The following is a 22,822-nucleotide window of genomic DNA, read 5'->3' on the forward strand; positions in this document are numbered from 1 at the left end:
GCAGGGAGTGTCATACATTTAGGGGAGTGTTAACTAGATCAATGCTCCTCAAACTTTAATTGCATATGAATCACCAGGGTCTCATTAAAAATGCAGATTTTGATTCAGTAGCTAGAGTGAGGGCTGACAGACTGAATTTCTAACAAGTTCCAAAGTGATACTTATCATGATGGTGTGTGGACCACACTCTGAGAAAAAGGAACTAGAAAGCTCTTAAAGTCACTTTTCAATACTGATAATCTCTAATTCTCATGGGAAAATACACTTCAGGGAGAAAGCAGTTATATCCTGGGTTTCCCATGTGAAAATGGCAGTGGTTGAGAGCATAGAGGAAGCAGGAGCATTGCCTGGAAACAGAAGCAGGAATATTCCAAAACTCATTTAGTAAATGCATATTTTAAAATAACCTGTTCCACAAAGCTGGGGGTGTCACAATCTCTGACTAAACTATATTACAAATCTACAGTAATCAAAATAGAATGGTATTGACAGAAAACCAGACAAACAGACCAATGAAACAGAATTGGGAGCCCAGATATAAACTCATACATATACTAGCAACTAATTTTCAACAAAGGAGCCAAAAACATAACAATGGAGAAAGGAAAATCTCTTCAATAGTGTTGGGAAAACTGAAAAGCCACATGCAAAAGAACAAAACTAGACTACTATCTGACTCCATACACAAAAATTAAGTCAAAATGGATTGAAGAATTGAATATAAGACCTAAAACAGTAAGATTCATAGAAGAAAATATAGGCACTAAACATGGATCTTGGTCTCAGAGGGGTCTTTGTGAACTTGACCCCAAAGGCAAGGGAAGTAAAAGTAAAAGTGAATAAATGGGACTACATCCAACAAAAAAAGTTTCCTCACAGCAAAATAAACCATTAACAAAACAAAACTGCAACCAAATGAATGGAGGAAGATATTTGCAAACAATATCTCTGATAAAGGGCTAATAGCCAAAATATATAAAGAACTCATAAAACTCAACAACAACAAAAACAAAACAAGCTGATTAGAAAATGGACAGCAGACCAAATACACATTTTTCCAGGGCAGATATATAAATGGCAACAGATATTTTTAAAAAAAGTTCACATCACCAATTATAAGAGAAATGTAAATCAAAACTATGATGAGATACCACCTCACATGCTGTTAGGATGGCTATTATAAATAATACAAGAAATAACAAGTGTTGGAGAGGATATGGAGAAAAGCGAACTCTCATGCACTGCTGGTGGGAATGTAAATTGGTGCAGCCACTATGGAAAACAGTATGGTGGTTCCTTATAAGAATATTAAGAATAGAGCTGCCATACAACCCAGCAATCCCTCTTCTGGGTAGCTACCTGAAAAATTTGAAAACACTTATTCATAAAGATATATGTACTCCAAAGTTCATTGCAGCATCTATATATGTAAAAGGCTAAGCGACCAGCCGACTGGCCGACCAGCCAATGTGCTGGTAGGTCTGATGTGCACTGACCACCAGGGGGCAGACGCTCAATGCAGGAGCTGCCAAGTGATAGCAACTTTGCAGAGTGACCTCTCACACTCCGAGACCCCTTGGGGAATGTCAGACTGCTGGTTTCGGCCCGATCCCCACAGGCCAGGCCGATACCCACAGGCCAGGCCGAGGGACCCCACCTGTTGGAGGGACCGTGCTCATTCTGCAGACACCCTTCGAGCCCTATTGCCGCCCAGGTGCGGCTGGCTTGGGGGGGACTGCGGGAGGTTGGCTCCAGGGCGTGTATGGCCCATCTCGCCCAGTCCCACCCCGAGGGCCACCTTCTAATTAATTTCCTTTCAATGTGCATGAATCCGTGCACCAGGCCTCTAGCTATTTATAATAGCCCAAACATGGAAATAACCCAAGCATCCTTGGATTAATGATTAGATAAAGCAGATATGGTACATATAAACAAAGGGATACTACTCAGCCATAAAAAGATGAAATGTTGCCATTTGTGACAACATAGATCAATCTTGAGAGTATTATGCTAAGTGAATTAAGTCAGATGGAAAAAAAATATGAACTGTATAATTTCACTAATATGTGAGATATAGAAAAAGCAACAAATGAACAATCAAAACAGACAAAAATAACCTGTTCTAATTAAATAAAAATTGTTAATAAATACTTGTATATGACTACATTTAATTATCCACTTTCATTAGAAATGACTGGTCATTTTCAATAATTGTAATTTACAGCACTCATTTCTTCATTCTAATAATTCAATTATATATTAAATTCAAGACTTTAACTGTTTATCTAGTTCATTCAACAAAAATCCTTTATAATTAGTTATCTACCTCAGAGACTTTCAGTGTACAGACTTTGCTTTATTATTCTCTTACCCCCATTCCTATAGAACAGAACTTCCCAACTGGTGGAATTATAGATGTCCCTCATATAGATATATGATCTTCTCATCCTTTGGAAAAGACAGGCAAGTTGCTTGATCCTGGCCTCCTGGGGAAAAGACCCAACCAGATTGTCAGTCAGCCAATCATAATTAGTGACACCTAGCCCTCATTGGTCTGGTCTCATGGCAGTGGGCTCAGTCAAGCTGAATGAATGTCCATTACCTTGAAATCTACTTTAACAACTTGCTGCAAGCATGTCCTTTTCCATCATGGGAAAAGGATCTGTGTATCTGCTGGAGAAGTTCATGTTCTGAGTGCTTACCCACTAAAATTTAGTCACGGGGGGATAAGGAAGTCAGCCATGTATCTTGAGGTGGTGGTCCCAATATCAGCTTTTTCATACATTAAACGTGTTTACCCATTTGTAGCAAAATAAGTGCATGGTAACATCTCTAAAAGGTATGTGTATTTTTAAAATTTACTTTATCTTATTTTTTCATGGACATGGACAACAGTGTGTATTTTTAAATTTAGAATTTCAGTATAAGTTGTAATACTTGACATATAAAGTTTAGGTGGATTTTAAACCTATAACATCCTTTTATGACATTCCAATGGTAAATTTGGTAAGTAAAAGGAAGAGTTGCTATATTTAAAATCAAATTTTGCAAATGTTTTAATGGTTGTAAAAGTTATTTCAAAATATTTATTCTCTATTTGTGCAAATAAAATTTTTCATTGACAGCAGCTATCAAGAATTTGAAAATATTTTTATTAAAATGTTTTTATTAGAAATAGTACATAGATTTTCAAACATAAAACTTGATTTGAAGCAAAAAGTTATATGGATGGAAGTATATTCGTATTTCTCAATTCAAAGTAATATATATTCAATTTTAATATACTGCCCAAATATTATATTTTCTTTTCTTTCCAAAATTGTTTTATATAAAGAAAATGTAATGAGCCCTAGCCTGTTTGGCTCAGTGTATAGCGTGTCAGCCCGCAGACTAAAGTTCCTGGGTTCGATCCTTGGTTGCAGGCTCGATCCCCAGCCCTGGGAATCTCACATTGATATTTCTGTCTCTCCCCCTCCCTTCCACTCTCTCTAAAAACCAATGGAAAATATCCTTGGGTAAGGATTAACAAAACAAAACAAAAAAATAAAATGTCTTAAAAAATGTAATGAATCTCTTTACCAAGTCCTATACAGGTCTCCCCAGTATTCACTTTGTGATAAATTATTGAGCACGTTGTTCTGGGCACTTTAGTGTAAATACTTAATTTCACAGGGTTTAAAATTTTGTTTTCTAAGACTAAAGAGATATGTTGATCTATAGGTCTTTGAACATATTCTTACTTCTTGTTCATACTAGCCTTGCTCTTATTACTCTCCAAGAAAACTTAATAAATAATTAACTGTATCACTGGGCAGATGGGAGCAATTATGAAAGGCATGATACTCACTGGATAATTCACAATAGAAATACAATCTTCTTCAGTTTCTTAATTATCCTGTTTTATATGTAAACTAGTCAAATGAAACAAATGCTATTAAAACTAACTTGGCTCGTCTAATTCATGATATAAATACAAAACTGATGGGCCTGGAGGTTATTATTATGATCCACACAGTAGGATAGGCTAGTTAGCCCTTAATTTGACAAAGTTAATATGGATCCTACATTTAAATGTGCACCCCTAGCCTTAGTAAACATTCATTTCTTCTACATCCCAGAAACTGTGGCATATAATGTTCATCAGATAAAATTCAGACAATTTCTGAATAAAGTACTCATATATATTGTTTGGATGGGGATAGTACCTTCCTACTATGAGAAGTAGTTTACCCTATTAAGTACATCAACCAAATGTTTATTCCAGGCTTGCACGGTGCTCCATTTAAGACAAATGTTTCATTAATGAGACCCTGGTCTCATTGTCAACACTCTGCCAAATTGATTTTCTCAAAAAATAATAAGAAAGGGCAAACTTTTTCTGCTCTAACCTTACCTACCACTATTAAACATTTGCCACAGTTTTTTTTTTTTTTTTTTTTTTTTTTTGCTTTGCTAGCACACAGCATCTGTCTACTGTGAAAATGAAACACCCTAGAGAGCTTGAGGCCACAATTCAGGCTGAGGCATGAAGGGAAGAGAAGACAGTTTATGTAGCCATCAACACTCACACATGTGAATTTACAGAGCAGACAGAAGAGCCATCAATCTGAGACCATTCCACAACATCTCATGTGAGTTACTCACATTATTGTGATACACTTAACTGCATCGCATGGCTCATTAACATTGGCATTTTTTAATTTTTGTTAAGCTTTATGTTTAAAGAAATTATCAATGTAGTCCAAATTTCTGCAAACATGGAGGCAACTGAATAATTAGTACTACCCAGCCGCATTCTCCACCAAGTTTCATTTGCTTTCTGTAAAGGATATCTTTTGCTTCCTTTCTTCACAAGCTAACATGCCTTCTTTCCAATCTTATCCCTTTTCTTCTCTTTCTCTAAAATAGATTGCGCCCCCCGGCGGTTGGGAGTTAAAAAAAGAAAAAGAAAAAAAAACACAAAAAAAACCTTTCACGTATGAGATTTGATTCCCTGCAATTTTACTTTTGGGCTAAGTCCAATACGTTCCCGTGAGTTCCATGTAAGTAGTCACGATCATGAACCTAACCACACTTCTCCTCTGCAGTCAAATCCCATTTTCTATTTTAAAGAGAAGAAAGGCACAGGACAAAAGATAAACAGCTTGGCTCTAGCCAGTTGGAGAAGGGCGGCAGTCCTGGGGCTCTGAAGGAAGGGCAGCTCCGATCACAAGCGCCTGTGGCGCTGTCCACTCCTCGGTGCTGAATATTACACACCAGGGCTTTCCCCGCCAGGTTCAACCTCCAGAATGGGAATAGGCTCCGCCACGGTAGACTAAACTCATTCCCTGGGGCGGGGGTTGATTTAGACAATTGATAATTCGCTTTCCATGGAAAAACGTTCTTCCACAAGAAGACAATGTGCATTTTATGGGAAAGTAATGGCATAGTTTCAGTTCAAAACCAAAGTGAAGAGCTCTACTGAAGGAAAATGGAAAGTTAGGAGTTAATGAAACCTGCTCTTTCTCTGCCCAGTCAACACAACAGCATTTGGGTCCCTAGCCCCTTCCTGGTTCGTGAATAAAGAAATAATTTTCTGTTTAAAAAACCATGTGCTTAATCATTTTTCCAATAAGCATTATAAAGTGGGTGATACTGGGCTCTGCAATATCTAGAATAGAATTTTAGACATTTTTTTTTACTGAGATTGAGAGACAGGAAAGAAAAAAGTAACCTTGTTCATTAAGATGGTTTGAGTGGTTTAAAATACATTTTTAAAAATATTGCTCTAACATTGTTTTCCAGACGTGCTCACTTTCTTAGGCAATTTAGATCAGAATCTGGGGAGTAGAAGCTTTTCTTCTACTGCCCTCCCAGCCCCTGCCCCATTGGAAAGATTTAAACGCCCTGCTCTTTAAAGCAGGTGATGATTAACATCCTCAGGGTCATTATAAAAATCCTTCTCTCCCCTCCCCCAAGAGATAATCAAATAAATATAAAGAAAACGGACAGAAGGGAGGGAAAGTGTACTGCACTCCCAGCCTTTGGTTCTTGGTAGTTACATCAAATGGGGCACTTCTCTTTGAGAAGTGAAGGTGTTTCTTACAGCTACAGAATTTATGATCAGACAGGGACAGTGTTAACTGATCCCAGCAAATGGTTCTTTCCTTTTCTTAATCCCTCGCTGCTTATTTTAGCCTCTTCTCCACCCCGTCAGGAATACCATCTAGATCTTAGTCCAGGTAGATCTGACGTCAAGAGATGGCTTTCGTAGATTTGACGTGTAAACACTCATTTCCATTCCAGCGGGGAAGGGCTGGGGCTCCACTCAGCCGGAGACGAAAGAACTGCACTCAGCGCTCGCCACCGCCCAGCCTCTCCTCGAGTCCCTCCACTCTTCTCACAGAGCAACCGGGGCGAGAGGTGGTCCAGAGCCTGAGAGTGGAAAGAGGGAATCTTTCTGGCTTTCCTCCTATCTTGCTTCTTCCCCGCGTCGGCTTCCCACTTCTGTGCCAGCGAGTGTGTGAGCCATGCAGCGAGGAGCCTGGACTCTGCAGTGCACTGCTTTCGCTCTCTTTTGCGCTTGGTGTGCATTGAACAGTGTAAAAGCGAAGAGGCAGTTTGTGAACGAATGGGCAGCGGAGATCCCCGGGGGACCAGAGGCAGCCTCGGCCATAGCTGAAGAGCTGGGCTATGACCTTTTGGGTCAGGTAAGAGTTTGCACTTTCAAGAAACTTTCTGGGGACCCAGGGGACGGGCGGGACTGAAGCGCGATCTCCCAAGAGTGAGCCCCAGGTTGCACACTCCTGAGCCCCGTGGCAAAGAGCAGGGAGCTTCTTCAGCTCTCGCCCCTGCGGGCTGGGAGCGAAAACGCTAGCATTATTTATTGTTTGGGCTGGGCGCAGCCAGGCTGAACGAAGCCGCTGCATCTGGGTAGAGCTTATGCTTGCTGTTGCCCGCTCTGGAATTGAAATCCGTTCCCACACGGTTTGAAGAAAAATCCCTCCACACTTACTCACCGAACTTGAGATGCACGCAAGCTCTTACCAGCAAAGCGCCCCCCCCCCCACCCCCCTCCCCGCGCGGGAGAGGCAGTGCGCTCTGTCCCCTGGGACTCAGCCAGTCTGCGTCAGGAGCCGGCTGTTTCCTTCCTTTCAATATGGCAGCATCAGACCCACGTCCTGTTGCAAGGGGCTAAACAGGCTTGGAGGTGTCCGCGGAAGCCTTTGGGGGCGCGTCTGGGGCGTTGGGAGAGCACCAGTGGCCGGGACTAGCGATCCAGAGGCTGGGGGGTCGCTGGGGGGCCTGGGGAGCTGGCGGGAGAAAAGATGGGTAAAAGATATGGACCAGCTGTTCACGCCCGGGGAATTCCCCGAAAACTTGCAAAGTCCGAGCTTCACAACTTTGCCTGGGCAGTACTCCTACCCCCGCCCAAAGGGTCAAACTTCAAAACTGACTGTGGAGAAAGGATTTATTTCTTTCTTGTTCCATAGCCAAATGCATATAGCATCCCTGGGGGTTTCAGCTTGTGAGGGAAACTTGCCTCCAAGTGAGGACTGTGTTAATAGACAGCTGGGAGCGGGGCGGGAGCTTTAAGGCATGAGGGTGGGCGTGGGGGGCGGGGGGAACGGGATGGGCTGCATAGCTGCGTAATTCAGGGGAGAAACCAGGGGATGTGAGTTCGAATCTAAGTGTTCCTTGGCTTAGAATCAAGCTCTCACCTCTTGCCTTGGGAGTGGAGCGGAGGAGGAGGGAGTTGTAAAACATTTTGGCGCGGTTTTTTCTGGAGGTGGTGGTAGAGCTGTGGCTGAAGTCACAGATGAGTAATCTGCGTGGGCGTAGGCTACGCCATAGAGCGAATCCACTGGGGAATATGCCTTCCCTTTGCCAGAAGCTTCGTTCTCCAACTTTATGAGCCAAACTGCCTTTGAAATGCCCAGCAGAAAATTCAGTACACAGATCGACTTCTCCGTGTCCCAGCAGCAGACCAAAACTTTTGCTTTTGTTCATACCTTATTCTGTGCCAGGCTCCGTGTTAGGGGCTGAGGACTAGGAGGAAAAGACTTTCAAAACGTCAAGAAGCTAGAGGAGACTGGTTTAGAAACAAATGGTTGTAATGGCATGTCACTGGTGTAGCAATAGCTGTACCCAGAGTCTCCATCTTTGTGGACTGAAGTTGCAAGGGAATTGGGGAGGGGTGAAAGAGGACAGCACAAAGGAAGAAGCACTTGCACAGTGTTTAGGAAGAAGTCAAAGTCTGACAGGAAAGCATGATGAGATTGGAGAGGCACTCCAGACATCGAAAATCGCTTGTGGGAAACGGAGATAAAAAGAAAGCTGCTTAGTAATTATTTGGAAACTGCAAGGAATTGTATTTGAGAGAGTGAGCAGAATCGTACTGGTGTGTATCAGGGGCATGATGGAGATCTTGTGTGTCCTATAAGGATGGGGGGCAGACTAGGGGCTTAATCTTATAACCTTTGGACAGCTAAATAACACTGTAACTGGTAACTGTGGAAGGAGATTGTGGGAGAGAGCAAAAGATAATCCCTCTTCCTTTTCTCACCTATTAGCCACAGGCATACATCCAAACCTGGACCATTCATTATAGGAATTGCCTTTCAAATTCACAAATACCAAAACTAAAAAACAATAAATCAGAATTCTTGGTAGGATCCTCAAGGAAGGAATGGCATAGTCACAAGCTTTAAAAAATAGTAGGAAAAACTATCTATATTTACACATGATTTGCATATGCTATATTTTCTCTAGCCATTTTCAGTTAAAGTGGCATTACTAACAAATGTCTAAGAAATAACAATTCTTTGTAAAAAACTAATAATGCTTTCCTGGTTCTGCTTATTTCTCCCTCTGTTTTCACTAAGTTAGCTGAGATCCTTAAGGCCTCAGGATTGGGGGGTAAGCAAAACCAGTTAAATAGCAGAAATAGAGCTAAGCATTGGTGATCTTTCCTATAGCTACTGTTTATCCTCCCCAACTCAATCTACAACTTATAACAGATTTACTCCCTGAAGTTTAGGCTTTGAGCAGGGCCTAAGGATCTCCATTTAAAAATTCTCTAGGTGATACCCTGGCTGGTATGGCTCAGTTGTTTGGAGTGTCCTCTCATATACCAAAAGGTTATGGGTTTGATTCCTGGTCAGCACACATACCTGGGTTTCAGGTTCTACCCCCAATCAGAGCAACCAATTGATATTCTCTCTCTCTCTCTCTCTCTCTCTCTCTCTCTCTCTCTCTCTCTCTCTCTCTCTCCCCCTCCCTCCCTCCCTCCCTCCCTCCCTTCCTCCCTCCCTTCCACCTCTCTAAAATCAATAAGCATGTCTTTGAGTGAGGATTTAAAAAAAATCATCTAGGTGTTGAGAACCACCAAATTAAAGAATACAGTTCTTCTGAAATAACCCATTGTCAGTTATTTGTCTCTTAATTTAAAAAGAAATACAGGGTATCTAGAGAATTTGGTCGCTTCAAATTAAGTACTGTTTTGAATAAAGGGACACTAGCTTAAAATAATAATGAACATAGTTCTAAATGAATCAAAGGTGTTGATAGTCACCCAGGGGAGTTTACACCTGCCCTAAATGTGGCATGTTGGCTTTTCCCCCAGAGCTGTAAACGAGTGGAAAATCTAATGGTCATTACTAGTAGCTTGTAACAATTATCACTATGGTGTCAATGGTTATATTTGATAACAACAACAAATTGTTGCAAGTGAATGTGGCACTGACCATATATAGTATATAAAGGGTTTGCTTGCTTTCCACAGATTATTGTTCTCTGAAAGGATGAATTTGATAAACTGGGTTTTTAAAAAAAGAAATGTCTACCCAGTTACACAATATTGTCTCATAGAAAAACAAATGGAGTTCCTCTGAAATGTGTGAAACAGAAGCACCTCAGCTCCCAAGTATAGTGGGAGCCCAAGTGATAACGTCATGAGGTTCATCTCACTCAACACACTAACCAGAGAGAGATGGCTTCTAACAGTATCTTCATGACAAAAACAGTCAACTTCATGTACAAGGAATGGGCTTAATAAAAACTGTCTCCTATTTAGCTTGGTTTCAATCGATCCATATATTTATTTTGGAAAGTGGATTTTATTTTTAATTTCTTTTATTTTATAGATCGGATCACTCGAAAATCATTACCTATTCAGACATAAAAACCACCCCCGGAGGTCTCGAAGGAGTGCCCTTCATATCACTAAGAGATTATCTGATGATGATCGTGTAAGTGTTGTGCATTTGTCTTCAAAACAACCTGACTTATCTGCTCTCTATATGATTGCCCACAAGAGCAAAAGCACTTCGCAAATGTGATTCTTCTTTATTAGGATCACAGTTATTCATCTGTAGTGTTTGTTATTTCCACAGGGTTGTGGAAATTATACTTAATAACTGGATTGGATTGAATTGGTTGAATTTTCTAAATTACACACACACACACACACACACACACACACACACACACACACATGCTCACAAATCCAGTCTAAAAGCATGAAAGTAAATATTGAAAATAAAGTGGCAGCACTAATTAAAATGTTTGACAATACAATCAATCAACAACCTTTTATGTTATGCCTATTATGTACCAAGCACTTCAATATCTGATGTGGGGATGCCAAAGAAATATATGAGCCTTGCTTTTAATAACATTTCACTGTAATTGAAAATGACATTCTGCCATTTCTATTTAGTTTGGTTGTATAGGAAACTAGTATTTATGAGGGAGCTTTAAATCCATGTCTCATAAATAAATGTTTTCCTAAGTGTTATATAGTTTGACCCAAAACATGTTATCTCTTTTTAGCCTGGTTTGAATATATATTCAATGATTAGGCAACAGCATGAAATGTCTAGAATGAATATAGGTAAATAATATGTGGATAATCTGAATGTATGTATAATATAACTTGATTTTTGAAGTCTGTTTTAAGGTCAGCAAACATTAATAGAAATGTTGACTATATTGGGAATATTGCAGTTTGCATATACAATGTTGCCTTTTCTCAAAAATGTGCATACTGATGGAAACTTATCCTGTCTAGGCTAATATCTGTACACATGATTTCTGTTGCCTAGGACAATCTAGAGACTTACAAAAGTTTTGTGAGAGACAGAACACAAACTTTCAACTTCCCAGAAAGAAATGTATAAGTGAAAGAAAGGTGATAGAAGTGTTGAAAGTATATGGAATTCATAAACCCTGTGAAATAATTTGCTTTTTCATTTGTTCTGAAACTAATAGAATTTTAAAAAGAGAATAAGACAGCCTTGGCCAGATAGTTCAGTTGGTTGGAGGGTCATCCCGTGTGCCAAAGGATTGTGGGTTCAATTCTCCATCAGGGCACATGTGTGGATTTCTGTTCAATCTCCAGTCAGAGCATGTACAGGAGTCTCTCTCTCTCTCTCTCTCTCTCATCCTCTCTCTCTGCCATCCCTTCTTCTCTCTCTAAAAAACAAAAACAAATCAATAGCAGCATATCCTTGGGTGAGGATTAAAAAATTTTAAGAAAATAATAAGACAGATTATGAGGGTAGGGAATAATTGGATCTAGGTTACTACTGTTCCAATATAAAATGCAACCGCACCCTGACAAAGAATGCTATCTCAGGACCACAGAGAGTGGCACATAGCTCATACACACCCATTGCTGGCTTTTACTGGCATTAATGGCTAGAAGTAGGAGACCAGATCAGAGCCCAGAACACTACTTTAAAAGCTTCTTGTCCAGAGAAGACTTTCCTTCACCATCCCAAAACAGACAGCATATTATCTGTGGGCTCTGGGAAGAAGGACAATTCTCAGGACCTTGTCTAAGCTTAGTCCTTGGGCAAAACAAGAGAGAGACTTCCTTGTTTATTAAAGGAATGCCTGGCAGCAATGCACAAGGAAATCAAACTGACCTCCCTTCTCATCTTCATAGGAGAAAACTGGATAGAGTGGAGCATCCCTAGCTGCTGTTATTACTTAAAACAATCTCACTAAAATGAACAGATGCACCAGTTCCATTCTTTAGATAGTTCCTTAATAGTTGATTTGGGGGAGAAATCTCAAGGAGTAATGAAGAAGAGCTAAGAATGTACTCTCTAACATCACTTCATAAGAAATAAGTCTGTATGATCCTATAAAATTATCTCCAGAATAATTTAATTGTAGGAAAAATCCTAGAACCCATAGAAGCTTGAGAGGATGGGTGGACTAAGTGATCTTTAATGCTCTTTCCAAATAAAAAGGATTATTTACAAAATTAAGTGCATAATACCTATTATACACACAATAGTAAGAGCACCATTTTATTCTGTTCAACTTGGTTTGCTCTTATAGAGATTAAAAGGGATCTGCAGTCAGTGACACTGATCACAACAGTTTCCAACAATTGAATGTCAGAGTGCCTCTTTTTATATTCCATTTTTAAAAAATTGCTTTTGTCATTTTATTGCCTTTTTTTGATGGGGAATAATATCCTTTCAAAATAGCCCTCTGAAATGCAGCAACCCTCTATCTTTATAAGGCTGTTAATGAAATCTCCAACTGTAAGTTACTCTCTTTCTCAAAAATTAGTTCTTATTCCCTAGCAGCCAGCTTTCAAAGACCGACACAGAGACAGGGAGTATATTCAAAGCAGTGAGTATTTTAAGCCAAATAATTAAGCTTGAAAATATAGGCACTTTAAAAATAAATTATAGTGACTAATTTCTAGCTCTCAAGTCCCTCCAATATTTATAATTGGTCTGCAGTATATTTTCTAATTGAAAATTCAGTCCTAGTGGATAGTTTTATCCTTCAGTTGCAAATTATTTTTTAGTTTTTATTTTTGGATGACTCATAAGTATCCTCACATTAACAATATCCCAACAAACCCTGGGCTGCCATCATGTTTACAACAGAGAGGATATGCTTTGGGTAGGAAACAGTCTTGTTGCCCAGCAAAATAAGAGCAGGATATTATCTGCTAAAGAATATAGCCACGAGGCAGCCCCCCTCCCTCTCAGGACCTCAAGTATAATAGGATTATGCCATAAATGTGGGGCGGGTAATTTCTGTACTGTCAGATCTCTTTGCATAATACATGAGACTAAATTAATGGTAAGTGTGCACGGCCAATAGTGCTCATTCATCGCTCTGGATCTGTTTCTTATATTAAATACTCTTAAGTAGGAGGTTGAAGCACAGGGGAGCCAGATTTGCAAAGATATAGCACCTTTCTTGTCTTGTGTAACATTTGCTATTTCTACCTTTTGTGTGTAATGGAAGAGAAATTAAGCTGTAAGAGCATTATAAAAACAGTCTCTGGGATCTCTTAGTCTGTTGACTCATTCCATGAACATGAACAAATTTTCACCTACAGAGTCCTGGAACCTCAATATAAAAAATGGGTATTATGGTCCATTTGCTGATGAAAGCAGGCTGAACTTTTACTTCCACTGTAATCACAGTGTAAATAATTTGAGGCAATCATCACTTCTCCTCCGCCTAAAGGTTCACTTGGCTGTAATAGAGGAAATGTTCATCTCCCCAGTGGGCAAATCCTTCTCACTGAGCTGCCAGTTTGATCTGTAGTTAAACATAAACATTGTGGAGCTGCCTAAACTCTGATGGAAAGGGTATTAGGCCTAGTTAGAGGAAAGATGATTACACAGAGGTGGCTATTTGGCTGTTGATTTTTTTGCTATAAAACTCCTTGTAGGTTATATGGGCTGAACAACAGTATGGAAAGGAGAGAAGTAAACGTTCAGTTCCGAGAGACTCAGCAGTAAATCTCTTCAATGATCCGATGTGGAAGCAACAGTGGTACTTGGTAAGTACCTGCAGACTGTGTGGGACTCTCATTATTTATTTTGTTACATCTGCACAATAGATTTGTTTTAATGATGGAGAATTCAGCAGAGGGCTATGTTATTTGGAGATCATGGCTAATGTGACCTTCCATGATCTAGATCTTCTGTTTTACTAGGTGAGAGTGTCTGAAACACAGATCTTCAACTGCTATGGTTGTGGGGGGGGGGGGAGGGGTTACCTTCATGTCTTCTTTTTTTTAATTTTTAATACATTTTATTGATTTCAGAGAGGAAGGGAGAGGGAGAGAGAGATAGAAACATCAATGATGACAGGGAATCATTGATTGGCTGTCTCCTGCACATCCCACACTGGGGATCGAGCCCGCAACCTGGGCATGTGCCCCTGACTGGAATCGAACCCAGGACCCTTCAGTCTGCAGGCTGACGCTCTATCCACTGAGCCAAACCAGCTAGGGCTACCTTCATGTCTTCTTAAGCTTACCTGGAGTAAGTGCAGAAGAATCATATCTTGCAAGTTAGGGGTTCCAAAACAGTATTAATGCAAAGAACACATTTGGTTAAAGTTATTCTTGAGAACCATCACTCAAAGAATACAGTAAACATGATTCCATATATAAACCTCTGAGTGACAATTTTTACATGCTTACAGGTGAGAATTTCTGAACAAGGTGAGGAATACAAGGAAAGATAAAAGATATCTATTTGCAGATGTCCAGTTTTGCAAACCATTCTACCTTTAAGATAGTTACCAAATCCTTATTGGTATGTGGGCATTGCTAGCCTACAAAGTGTTCTCCCTTCTGTTTTAGTATAAAGCCTCCAGAGTAGTAATATATGTTAAGAATATTATAAAAGATAAATTTTTATGATGGTCATAAGCTAAGGCTTAGACATCCTTGTTGCATAATGGACCACAAAGGGGATCAATTCCTTTTGACTTTCTCTTAACCTAAGCATTACTTGCTCATTGAAAAAGAGTCTCATTAGCTAACATTTGTGCATTTACTATGTGCCAAATACTATTCTATACTATTTGACATGAATTAACTCACTTAATTTTTACAATAACATTATGTTGTAGATATAACTAATAGCAATTCTGCCCATTTAACAGATGAAGAAGCAGAGACACTGGCAAGTTGAATAACTTGCCAAAATCACCTGGTTACTAGTGGCTTATAATTCAGAGCTCCAGAGGCCCTACTCTTAACAATCACATTCTGAGTGTTCATGTGACTGATGTAGAAGCCTTCTTCCCCAGCTTTAGCCAACAATCTGTCTGTAGTTCCAGCCTCCTGTAACTCAGCTTCATGTTGGTTAGTAAAGTCTTCCCCCATCTCTTTCTGAGGTGTATCAGCAGTCCGTTCATTGAAACTTGTGATTGTTATTTATAAATGTCATATTGACCCCTTTACCAGAAACCTGGCATGCTTCTAATGTACCTTTCTCAAATGCACGGGGATGTGCTCAGGTCTGTGTTCCCTTGCTGTCCAGCTCTTCTCTCCTATAGTCCCACACATTTCAGAAATGCTATCTGCAAAAGAAAACCCCAAATTTCCTCCCATAGATACTCACTCCCTAAATCACTCTTATTTGTAAATAGACAATTAAATTGCAAGTCCTGCCAAAACTGGTTTGGCTCAGTGGATAGAGCGTTGGCCTGCGGACTGAAGGGTCCCGGGTTCGATTCCGGTCAAGGGCATGTACCTTGGTTGCGGGCACATCCCCAGTGGGAGGTGTGCAGGAGGCAGCTGATCGATGTTTCTCTCTCATCGATGTTTCTAGCTCTCTATCCCTCTCCCTTCCTCTCTGTAAAATATCAGTAAAATATACTTAATTAATAAACAAACAAACAAACAAATAAATAAATAAATAAATTGCAAGTCCTGGTGAGACCACAACATCCTGGTCATTCTAGGTTCTGTTTTTCCTTTTAAAAACGTTATAAAGAACATACACAAATGACTGTGAACAAGACAATATTAAGTAGGTTTGTTGTGGCAAAAGAAACTTAGGATTTTGGGGAGATAGAAACATGGGCTATCTTAGGTAGAGGAAAGGCTGGAATATGTCATTACAAATGAAAGAAAGTTAGGGACAAATGTCTTCTCTGAAGCCATGAAGCTCAAAGAGAAGGGCACAGGGTGATTCATTCTTTGGAGTGATTTTCCATTGGAACAACTGGGAAGAGCAGCACTCTGATGATTCACCGGACCCTACCCTCAACTTTGTTTTTATTTCACCTAATTGCCTTCTTCTAAAGAGGAGAGTGACCTCAGGAAAAACAAAGATGGGTCTCCGGACTGTGGCTTCAGTTCTCATTTTGTAGCAAGTAAATTATGCCTTTACCACTTCTTTGTGTTTCTTTACCAGCAAGATACTAGGATGACTGCATCCCTGCCCAAGCTGGATCTCCATGTGATACCTGTTTGGCAAAAAGGCATCACTGGCAAAGGAGTTGTTATCACTGTACTGGATGATGGCTTGGAGTGGAATCACACAGACATCTATACCAATTATGTGAGTCTGGGAGCTGTCTACAAAGACACACAGTTAGGGCTTTCCTTCCCTCAAACAGGAAGCTGCTCAGATGTTGGCCCAGGGAATGATGGGCCAAGGTTTTGCCATTTCCTTTACCTCCCTGGCAGCCCATATGAATTTACTGTATCAGGGGACATCGAAAGAATTTAATGGAGCTAAGGACTGTACAAAATCATATGTACTGGGGTTGGGAAAAGGCACCTACACCAAGTAAATTATTAAAAGTCATTCACATTCCATGCCATTTAGTACGGGTGACATTAAAGCAATCAAATCAAGCCTGATGCCCGAGATCATTTTCGCAGTCTTCCTCTTCACCTCCCTCATGAATCAGCATCTCTCACACTGTGAAGCTATGTGAATAGGATGCCTTCCATGCACATTCAAAGTGTGCATCGCACAGTGCACAAAGGACAAGCTGAGAAAAGAAAGCTTATTAGAGTGGGAAATAAGTAAATGAAAAGTATTTACTTGTTTATGAAGCTTTCCATAATAGCTTAGGCCTTTATTTAGATCAGTGCTTCATCGTTAACATTGTCCATTGTCTTTCTCTTATCCTTTCCACTCAGCTACATTCCACAGCTAAAGAGCAAAGGGGAGGGGTGGGGAAGGAAAAGAAGAGATAAAGATTAGCAGAAAGTAGGAATTATGAAAGGATATGAAAATATGGAGAAGTGGCGGTAGTGGTGATAGAATTTCTAGTGGGAGATGTTTAAGTGTAGCCGTCTGGTTGAAAAGGGGGTGGGACCTGGAAGCTTCTCTTGAATTTCAAGCACACCCTCTTTAGTTAAACTACACGTTTACTTGGTATACCTGGGGAAGCAGAAAGAGATGGCTGTGAACCTGACCCACCTCTTTCCACCTATATTCATAAGAGAGATGAGTGTCACGGTGTTGCTAACTTGCTCTGTAGCTTAGCTAAACCATTCAACTTCTCTGGACCTCAACTTTCTCGTTTGGGAAATGAGGTGGTTGAATTAACTGAACTGATTCCTCCGGTTTTTGTATCCTATGAGTGTCCATGAGCTATTGGTTTGGTAACATTCACTAAGAACTGGATGCTGGCTTGCTTCTCTGTCTCTTCCTGGTTTATGGGTCTAACACATGATCAAACACTGGACCAGAAACTCTGAAATGCAGACTTTCAAGCTGTCAGCCAGTCTGGAAAGGAGGTAGGGGTAGAAGGCTTGGGAAGTGCTGTGTCATTTTTTATGATGCTACAGTGTTATTTTTGTTCTCTTTTCAGGATCCAGAGGCTAGCTATGATTTTAATGATAATGACCATGATCCATTTCCCAGATATGATCCCACAAATGAGAACAAGTGAGTAAAGGTGGATTTGCTAGGGGGGTGGGGGGCGGGGGTGTAGTACTTTAAAGTGCCTTTATTTGAGCTCTCAGAACTATTCATGCACACTATCCATACCACAATATTGTACTGCTTTTAAAACAGAAACTCAAACTTCTCTTTTAATATTCCTTTTAGCTTATAGAACCATATTTCAATTAAAATTTCTTCTTATATTATAAAACTAGAGACCTGGTGCACAAAAATTCATGCATGGGGGTCCCAGACTGCAAGAGGGTGCAGGCTGGGCTTGAGGGAATCCCTCAAGCCCAGCCTGCGCCCTCTTGCAGTCTGGGACCCCTTGGGGGATGTCCACCTGCCAGCTTAGGCCTGTTCCCCGGGGGATCGAGCCTAAGCTGCAGTGGGATATTCTTAACACTGCTGAGGAGGCAGGATAGACTCCCACCACTGCCACTGTGCTTGTAGCCATCAGCCCCGCTTGTGGTTGAGCGGGGGTCCCCCTGTGGAAGCACACTGACCACCAGGGGGCATCTCCTGTGTTTAGCATCTGCCCCCTGGTGGTCAGTGTGCCTTATAGCAACAGGTTGTTCCCTGTCATTCTGCCCTTAGGGTCTCTTTGCATATTACCCTGTTATTATATAGGCTACTCCCCTCACATGTTACTGAATAGTTATAGCTTTAGAAAGAATGCTTGGGGCATAAAGAGCAAAAATGTTTAGCCCACCCGTGTTCCCTATTCCTCTAATAATCTTCCCACATTAGAAACATGCTTGATGTTAGTCATGAAAAAAAATATAGATGCCCAAGATAATAAATCCCCAAAGCTTCCTACGGTGGCCACAACCATGCTCACCAGTTTCTTCAGAAGAGGAGGGCCAGACACCAGACAAGAGAAAAGTACCTTGAGGCATGGTTGTCAAATTCAACACAGCCTCTGGGGCATTGGATTAGTTAGCACCCTGTTCCAGAGCTCCTGCTGGACATTCTAAAGTTAAGGGGAAAAAAGAGGATATCTTCTGACTCCTAAGTTGACTCTCCATAGCAGCTACAGGGTGATAAGGGAGGCCAAGAGCCAGACCTGCCAAAGCAGGGAGCCACATGAAGACTCAAAGACAGTTTAACCTTCTTTCCTAACCCCAAAGAAACTTCACCCTCTAGGCACGTGGCCTCAAGTGTCGATGTCCATGTGTGAACTCATCTTTCTGCATAATGATCTATGTCATAGACTTCAAGGAGACATTCACACTTTCCTCTTTATATGCTCCACCTAGAAGAGACTTACACCAAAACAGATCAAGCCAAGGCAAAATTAGGGCTTGCTGTTACAAGTGGGAATGGAAAGAGCAAGCCACAAAAAGCTTTGTGGATGCCCCATAAAGTGCTTCCCTCTTCTCTTCATGTGCTTTCTCTCTTGGACTATCCAACTCAGGTCAATCAAGTTCTCTCTCCTCTCTCTCACTTTCACTTTCCTTATCCCTTATTCTCTCTTTCTCCCTTATTCTCTCTCAAAATTCCAATGTGGCCGACGCAATAATTTTGACCTAAAGTTGTTTCTTTGAATGGTTTCCCCTCCAGAGGCTGACAAAACCCAGGAAGGGAGGCTGGGGCTCGTGGACTTGGCTTCAACTTCTGGGTGTCTATTTCCTCCTTGGGGAGAAGAGGAGGATTGGGGAGGGTTCCAAGATACTGTTTCTTTCAGTACCACTTACTTCTTTTAGGGTTTATTTCTTAAAGGGGTTAACTGCAAACACCCACAAGAGGTTAGAACATTCTAGTAACAATACAACAAGGACTGTGAGGGAGTGTCCTTGGTGGAAAGTGAGATGTTTCCAGAACTCACAGCAAGGTCCCCAGGTAAATTTTCTGCCATTTTCTGAGTTGGGGCAGTGCAGGACCAGGAGGAACATCTGCTCTCTTGGGACATTACCTTGTGATGTAAGCCTGGCTGGTTGTCATGACTTTGCTCATTACCAGTATTGAGAGTGACGAGGACATCACCTCTCTGCCTCTATTTTTTGTTTTTTCTCCTAAAGTGGGTGACAAGGCATAACTTCCTTGCCCCCTGAAAGGAACTTCCTAAGGAAATGGCAATAAGTGCTTGGAAGAAAGGAGTGCCCTTTTTGGAATTTAGTAAAAATGACAACTCTCACCTCACCCACTTAGTCAAGAGTAAGAGGAAATATGCCAGCAGTCACATGGGTTCAGTAGAGGAGGCTGTTAGCTGGAGGTGTTGCCTCCTCCCCAGGCAGTGTACTCTGGGTCTGGCCCCAGGATCCGACGTTGGTGATGGCTGTGTGATAGGTGAACACTTAATAAAATGATATTCTCTAGAGTTCTTCTACTCATGAGAAGAGGGGTACAGATTTCCCTCTATTTTTTCCCCAAAAGAGGAAATCTCACATCACAGTATTTATAATAAACACAGTATTTATAATATAACTAGGGGCCCGGTGCATGAAATTTGTGCACAGGGTGGGGGGGGGAGTGTCCCTCAGCCCAGCCTGCACCCTCTCGCAATCTGGGACCCCTCAGGAAGGGTCCTTAGGCCTGGCCGGCTATCAGGACCTATGGGGCTTTCCTTCCCCCGGCTGCTGGCAGCTGGCCCTGCCCCCACCACTGCCACTGCTTGCCATCTGTGCGGTGCTGCCCCCCTTCTCCCGCCACTGGTCGCCTCCCTCTGCAGGTGACAGGAGTGGGATGTGATCGCTTGGCTGGCCTGGGCCTCCCTCTGCAGGGCGATCGTTGGCCAGCCCCACACACCTGCCACAGCATTGCTGGCCAGTGGCCTGGACCTCCCTCTGTGGGGTGATAGATCATGGGGCACCCAGAGCGAGGCCCCACCCATCCGCTGCAGCCCTACCAGTCGAGTGGCCTGGGCCTCCCTCTGTGGCCCCCGGACAGGTAGCCTGGGCCTCCCTCTTTGGGGCGATCAATCGCGGGGTTCCACGATCAATTGCCATTCAGAGGGAGGCCCCGCCCACCTGCTGCAGCGCCAGGTAGCCTCTTTGGGGCTATTGCGGAGCGTCCTTATTTCCCCCCGCCCCCCGCTCCCCCATCGATTGCCCCTCTGGCTGGTGGCCTGGGCCTCCCTCTTTGGGGCAATCAATCACGGAGCCCCCCCATTGATCGCCCCACAGAGGGTGGCCTGGGTCTCCCTCTGCACGGCGATTATGGGGTGATGGTGCCCCCCCCACCCCCACCAATCACATTGCACCTGCCTTGGCTGGCCTGGTGCCAGTGCATGTCATAGTGTGGTCGTCCGGAAGGTCATTTGGACAGTTGTTCTGCTGTTTGGTCGTTCGATTTGCATATTACACTTTTATTATTATAGATTCTTCCAATTCACAGTGCTCCAAAGGCCCATAAGGAAGTAGCCCATATAAATGTACTTATTTTGTGCCTGAAAATTCTGAGTTTCAGAGCATAGCCTAGATCTCCCACATAGTACAGAATGATTGTAGAGTAGCCAAACAGTTAAGTACAGATTTTGCAGCTAGATTGAGATCAAGTATTAGATCTGCCACTTAACAGTTAAGTGACTAAGTAAATTATTTAACTTCCTTTGCCTCAGTTTTATCACCTATTAAAAAGGGATAATAGTAGTAGTATCTATTTTATTGGGTTACAGTGGGGATTAAATGAGCTTATATATGTAATTGGCTTGCATAGTGCCTGCAACATAAAAAAAAAGTTCTATTTGCTGTGATGGTGATGATGATTAAAGCTTCTCATTTAACAACTAAGATAGACCTCTTTTCAGTGAAAAATCAGCATGACAAGAATATTATCATGTGAAAGGAGATAGCAGAGACAAGTCAATTTTCTGAGCCAGTTCAGAATCTACTATCTGAAAATTATACAATAAGCAACTATCTCTCAGGATCCTCTTGACTGTCAACCAAAAATGTAGCATCCTCATCATTTATAAAAGGATATTATAGAAAATAGTTATCCTTCAAGCATGTTGTCAGAAATAAATCCCTCAGGTTTGGAAAATGAATGCCCTATGTTATCTTGGCCTTATAACAGTTTGAGATCTATTATCACCCAATTACAGGGCATTATGGCACCAAACTATCTGTTGCTGCTGTAACTCAAAGATTAAGTAATATGGGGATTAAAAAACAACTTAACCCCAGGGATGCTCTAGCTTTAAGCAGTGCAAGATCCAGAAGCTCAAGTAATATGTAAATAAGATTAATAGAAGCTGCATTTGAATTCTCCTCTGCAAATCAAATGAGGAATCACTAAGTAATAAAATCTTAAAGGTGCAGGTAACTCTTACTATTAAGCTGGCATGAATCTGTATTCATATTTCAATACCAGTTACAGATTCTAGTTAAGTAACATGTGTGACAAGGATATTTTAACCAGTATAATAGTAGTCTTTAAACTATCTTGTGGAATACTTTTCTAAAAGTCAATTTGTTTAAATGTCAGTTGCTACCATTGTTCTAAGATAATAGAGGGTTATTTTACCTCAGAGCCTGATTTAAGGAAAGAGAAAGGTCTATAAAGAATGACGTAGAACCACTTTGATAGTCTTCCTTCTTTTTCAAAGGATGAAGTGGGAACTGAGGATAAGTGGAGGAAAAATACTAACCCCTATTTGTAGCATGATCCTACTACACCTTTCAAGAAAATAGTCCTCAATGTGTAAGGAGAGATAAATAATAGGTCATGTCACATTGCATCATTTATAGGACAGGTGTACAATGCTAGGGATGTTTTCAAACAGGCTGATTCTGTTGGCTCAGATTAGATATTTTGCTATCCTGGGCCCTGTCTCCCATACTATTTAAATATAAATATAGGCAGTGGTGACTGTTGGGAATAGATTTCCTGGAGGATGGCAAATGAATTTCTCCATGTAGAAAGGCAAAGAGGGCTAATCCATCAAACAAGGCACCTTCTATGTATTCAATGTGAACACATTTCTTAGAAAATGGGTATGATGGTCAGGATAGTTTCAGTTGCAAGTGAGAGAATCCTAACTCAAAGATTAAGTAATATCCAATTAAAAAATAATTTCACCCAAGGGATGCTTTAGCTTCAAGCATTGCAAGATCCAGGAGCTCAAGTAATGTGCCATCAAGACACCAAATACTTTGTCACCATCTCCTAGTGCTGCTCACCTAACAGTTTCATTCTCAATAGAACCTTGCCTA

At 41.3% G+C, this 22,822-nt stretch overlaps 1 protein-coding gene across 1 annotated transcript in view; it reads left to right on the forward strand.

Moving 5' to 3' along the window:
• Positions 1 to 6,285: 6,285 nt before the first annotated feature.
• PCSK1 (proprotein convertase subtilisin/kexin type 1) overlaps positions 6,286 to 22,822 on the forward strand; it is a 40,989-nt gene continuing 24,452 nt past the window's right edge. Inside the window, exons 1-5 of the mRNA XM_080677976.1 lie at positions 6,286 to 6,689; positions 10,125 to 10,229; positions 13,694 to 13,804; positions 16,179 to 16,325; positions 17,593 to 17,669. Of these exons, the coding sequence (XP_080534102.1) occupies positions 6,510 to 6,689; positions 10,125 to 10,229; positions 13,694 to 13,804; positions 16,179 to 16,325; positions 17,593 to 17,669 (620 nt within the window). The 5' untranslated portion in view covers positions 6,286 to 6,509. The remainder of the gene's footprint in view (positions 6,690 to 10,124; positions 10,230 to 13,693; positions 13,805 to 16,178; positions 16,326 to 17,592; positions 17,670 to 22,822) is intronic.

Source organism: Plecotus auritus (assembly GCF_963455305.1).
Source record: "Plecotus auritus genome assembly, chromosome: 7".
Classification (NCBI taxonomy): domain Eukaryota; kingdom Metazoa; phylum Chordata; class Mammalia; order Chiroptera; family Vespertilionidae; genus Plecotus; species Plecotus auritus.